General features: G+C 37.1%; 1 protein-coding gene across 1 annotated transcript in view; it reads right to left on the bottom strand.

Annotated features, from left to right (window-relative positions):
• Positions 1–5,559, bottom strand: part of LOC106883605 (dynactin subunit 3) — a 40,257-nt gene that overhangs the window by 1,036 nt on the left and 33,662 nt on the right. Inside the window, exons 6-7 of the mRNA XM_052972052.1 lie at positions 2,989–3,072; positions 42–187 (exon numbers count right to left, since the gene is read on the bottom strand). Of these exons, the coding sequence (XP_052828012.1) occupies positions 42–187; positions 2,989–3,072 (230 nt within the window). The remainder of the gene's footprint in view (positions 1–41; positions 188–2,988; positions 3,073–5,559) is intronic.

Genomic DNA, 5,559 nt, shown 5'->3' with positions numbered 1-5,559 from the left:
TATATATATATATATATATATATATATATATATATATGTACATAGGTCGGATAGATAGAGGGGAAAGTAGTAATGGTAGTAAAAGGATTGTTATTTAACTGTAGCTGTTCACTGGTGATGGTGAAGCATTTAACAGTAAGCAGTTGAATTATGTGCATTTGGGACTTACATGAAAAGTATGGAGCTCCTGTATGAGTAAATAAAAGAAACAGACATTTATTCATGGATATTCAGTTGGGGCATCCAACAAGTGAATCAAAAAACCTTCCTTTAAATGAACGTCTCCTTCATCAGCAACAAGAACAACATTAGCAGCAGCAACAACAACAACAGTAATACTAAATTGGCATGTTTCTTAAAACAACGTTGGACTGGAAACTAAAAAAAAATTCCACAGCATGTATGAATGAATGTAGGTATGCATATGCATGTGTGTTATACATACATACATACGCATACTCACATATATACATACATAAATATATACAAACAAACATATATATATGTTGCTGGTAGGTTCTGTTATTGCAAAGCTTCTGAAACAGAACAAAACTGGACATTCTATAATAATAATAATAATAATAATAATAATGAGCTGAGAGTAGTAACTGAAAGAGAGCCAATCCATATAATTACACAGAAACAATTCCTAACTACATGTAATACAAGGTAACAGGAAATAGGAACAGTGTGGGGGAACAGAGAATATATAAGCTAAATGTATAAAGTAGCATTTATAAAAAAAGATAATAATAATAATAACAATAATTTCTATAGTTAGAGAAACAAAGGAATGTGAGTGAAGCCACACCACTCATTAATGATGTGATATTAGGTAAAGTTTGAAGGAATGTGAAGGGACAGAAATTTTTGACATTATAGGTAATGTAGACTTACAGCACTAATCAGTCATTGTAAATTTATGCTGATGATAAGGATAATAATAATAATAATCCTTTCTACTAAAGGCACAAGACCTGAAATTTTGGGGTGGCGTGGGGGTGAGGTGGGGACTAGTCGATTACATAGACCCCCTCCCCCCCAGTGTTTCACTGGTACTTAATTTATCGACCCCCAAAAAGGATGAAAGGCAAAGTCCACCTCGGCAGAATTTGAACTCAAAACGTAGCGACAGGTGAAATACTGCTTAGCATTTTCAGTGTGCTAATGATTTTGCCAACTCACCACCTAACTACTACTACTACTACTACTACTACTACTCATCATCATCATCATCGTCGTTTAACGTCTGCTTTCCATGCTAGCATCGGTTGGACAATTTGACTGAGGATTGGTGAAACCAGATGGCTACACCAGATGGCTACACCAGATGGCTACACCAGATGGCTACACCAGGCTCCAATCTGATTTGGCAGAGTTTCTACAGCTGGATGCCCTTCCTAACGCCAACCACTCAGAGAGTGTAGTGGGTGCTTTTACGTGTCACCCGCACGAAGGCCAGTCAGGCTGTACTGGCAACGCCCACGCTCAAGATGGTGTATTTTATGTGCCACCTGCTAATAATAATAATAATAATAATAATAATAATAGTAATAATAATAATGATAATAATACAAGGTGTATAGCTCAGAGAGTAGGGAGTCTCCCCAGATCGAGATGCTTTCTCTCTGCATTGAAAATGCCACAGATCCAGTACTAAGGACATACGATTAGAATGTCCCAAGAGGGAATTGCAGAACAGATTCTTGAAGCCAAGCTAACTGGCAAGAGACCAAGAATTAAGATGGTTGGATAACAACCATGGTCTCATTGGTCATGTTTGAGAAACCAGCTGGAAAGTCCTAATAGTGGTTGCTGCTGATAGGATACTACGGAGGAAGTGCTTAGCCTCCCAGGAATAATGGATAGAGAGAAAATGCATGGATAGATGGATACTAAAAATTCTTTCTAATTTTGGCACAAGGCCAGCAATTTTGAGGGGAGGGGGAAGTCAATTACATTGATTCCACTACTTGACTGCCACAAGGCCAGCAATTTTCGAGGGGAGGGATTAGTCGATACCATCAACCACAGTATTTGACCAAGACTTTATTTTACTGACCCTCAAAAAGGTGAAAGGCAAAGTTGACCTCGATGGGATTCGAACTCAGAGCTTGGACAAATGAGCTTGAACAAATGCTGCAAAGCATTTTGTCTGATACTCTAACAATTCTCCCAGCTTGCTGCTTTACGGTTTCAAAATCTGGAACAAGAACAGCAATTTTAGTGGGAAGGACTTAGTCTATTAATCTCACCCCAAGTGCTCAACTGGAACCTAAATTACCCACCACACTCTGTACAATGGTTGGTGTTAGGAAGGGCATCCGACCATAGAAGCCAAGCAAATATGGAGCATACAACTGAAATGTGATCCTCCAAGCTATCAAGGAGGGTAGAAGAATTGGATCACGACAACATATCTAACCCATAGCTGTATGGATGTAAATTAACGATGATACTGATGATGATGATGATTGTGCTTATACATCCAAATGCTTTCTAAGCAAGTCATAGGTTGTTCTTGTTGACTTATTCTTCAAGTGAAAGTGTAGCCAATACTATTCACCAACCTTTGTATGGCACTACTAATAACCACAGAAAAATTTAATTAAATGTAATTTTAAATTTATTTTTTATATCACTAAAATTAGTTTCTATAAATACAATTCTTTTGTAAAGCAATATTTTGCCTGCAGTCTATAACACATACACACACACACATTAATCATCATTTTGTTATATGCACACTTACAAAATTGTTTAGTTAAAACAGTTACTGAACTATACGAGTTGTAAAGTCATAAGTTCAAATCCATTGCAGGTATTTCAATGGGTAAATTTACTGGAGGCATTACATTGGGTCTTGGACAGCAACATTTAAATTTGATACCTCACAACTCACCTTGTTAAATGTAAAACAAACAAACAAACAAGAAACAGTTCTTATATTTTGTTTTACCATTCAGGAGTAGAAGAATATTCACCAACCTTTTACATGTTCACTGCTAATTATAGGCTCTAGCTCTTTAAGTGTTTGCATTGTTGAAGCTGTCTGCATTATGAAATCCTCTTCTGAAAAATAAATTCATGAAATGATATAAAAAAAAAAAAAGTAATATCATATACAAAATCACAGATCTAATATAATAAAATGCACCCCAAAACCATAGTGTTGGTGCTTAGACTCATTGCCATTTACAACGAGGGTAGCCCTTGATCAAATTGATTTACGATGAAAAACATTCTGACCATGATAAATCTCTACTTTTGCCAGGACACCAGGTAACATTCCCAGATGATTTGGTGGAACCTATTCTTGATAGCAGCTAAGTATCTTGAAGCAATGTAGCATTAAATATTTTTCCCACCAACACAGATGGCAATTCTCTTTTGATCAGAGGCCTCTACTTGATTGGTATCAACCTGGGATTAAATAATAAAGCAAAGATTTTTTTTCTCTAAAACTGGAATATGAAAAAGGAAGGCAACAAAGGTGAGAAATTTCAATGATCTTACTCAACAACCAGTCCAGTTACGTAAGCTGTGGTTGTTGTTTCTTTAACCCTAGGTCAGTGAGCCCACATCGATTAGACACATAATCATCAGACATTGTTTTTTTTTAGAAGTCTGAAGGACTACAGTATGTAATGTGTCCTTTTCCTGGTTGTGACTGTGTGGTAGAGAAGTTTGCTTCCCAACCATAGAGCTTTGGGTTCAGTCCCACTGCACAGTACCTCGGGCAAGTGTATTCTACTATAGTCCCAAGCTGGATCAAAGCCATGTGAATAGGTTTGGTACACAGAAAGTAAAAAAAGCCTGTTGTGTGTGCTTGTGTGTGTGTGTGTGTGTGTGTGTGTGTGTGTGTGCGCACACTTGTGTTTTGTTGCCTTGACATATCATCATCAACATCATCATCTAATGTCTGTTTTCCATGTTGGCATGAGTTGGACAGCTGGACAGGAACTGACAGGACCAGGGGCCGCACCAGGTTTCATTGTCTGTTTTGGCATGGTTTGAACAGCTTGATGCCCTTCCTAATGCCAACCTCTTTGCAGAGTGTACTGGGTGCTTTTCACATGGCACCATCACCAGTGCTTTTTATGTAGCACCAGCATCACAGTCACAGAAACTGTATCGTTCATTTCCAAAGTTCTGCAAGAAAATGTCAGTTCATAGGGAAATAACTTTCTTGCTTAGAAACAGGTGAAGGTTGGGAACAGGAAGAGGACGCAGTTGTAAAAAATTTGCCTCAGTAAACTCCATCTGACCCATGCAAGCATGGAGAAGTAGACATTAAAATGATAATGGTAATGAAAATGTTATCTGAACGAGTTTAAGCTGCATTTGCTAACATGTTGAGCGACCAAGCAAAAGTTTCTCATCAGCCTAAATTGTAACATATATTCCGAAGTATAATCACTCTTAAGATAATGAAATTATAAACAACATATGGATAATGTCAACAAAATAATCAAAGCATATAAGAACAGAGATTGTTGCTGTAAACAATTGTTGTTGTTGTTGTTGCTGTATGTTTTTTAATTAATAAAGTATTTATTTATCCTATACATTAATTGAAAATACACCAGGGTTTAATTATAGTTCAAAGATGTTGTACAGCTAATCACATGCCTTGTTATCTCCAACGTGGCACACATTTTCTCGTCAGGTCGACTGGCAGGAATGTAAAAGTGTTGGACGAAATGCCCAGCAGAAATTTGTACCGACTCTTTTATGTTCTGAGTTCAAATCCTGCCAAGGTCAACTTTGCCTTCCTTCCTTCCTTCCTTCTATCCTCTCAGAGTTGCTAAAATAAAGCACCAGTTAAATGTGGAAGGGTGGGCTCTATGTAATCCAACTAATCACTCGCCTGAATAGAACTGGCCTTGTATTTATACTAGAAACAACTACAAGTCCTGCCGCCACCACCACTTCTACAACTGCTATAGCTTACAATTTTGATTATTAAAACAGTCGTGTTTTTTTGTAAACAAACAATGGGTGTTAAGTAACTTTATATCTTGTAACAGTATTTGCGCTTTTCTACTTTTCCTTTCTTTTAACTGCATTTTACGCAGATTTTAATATTCCCCACACCTTAATAATAATAATAATAATAATAATAATAATAATAATAATAACAATAATAAGAGTTTCAATGTATGTGAGAGATTTGGTTACTATTTCTGGCAGATGTAATTACACAGAGATGCCATCACAGGTTCACTTTCTAGAGAAATTGTTAAGTCAGGTGTTTTCTAGCCAAACAGTTAAGAAGTTTGTTTTTGCAGTCATGAGGAGCCAAGTTCAAGCCCACTGTATGGCACCCTGGCCAAGTAGCTTTTTCTTTTTAACAATAGTTATAGGTGCAGGCATGGCTGTATGGTAAGACACTTGTTTCCCAATTACATTGTTCTAGGTTCATTCCCACTGTGTGGCACCTTGGGCAAGTGTCTTCTGCCTACAGCCTCAGGCCAACAAAAAGCCTTGTGAGTGGATTTGGGAGACAGAAGCTGAAAAGAAGCCCATCGAATATATATATATATATATATATATATA

The sequence above is a fragment of the Octopus bimaculoides genome, chromosome 12 (assembly GCF_001194135.2).
Source record: "Octopus bimaculoides isolate UCB-OBI-ISO-001 chromosome 12, ASM119413v2, whole genome shotgun sequence".
Taxonomy (NCBI): domain Eukaryota; kingdom Metazoa; phylum Mollusca; class Cephalopoda; order Octopoda; family Octopodidae; genus Octopus; species Octopus bimaculoides.
Note: the sequence above shows the minus strand (reverse complement) of the source record. Positions and strands in the feature narration are given on the sequence as shown.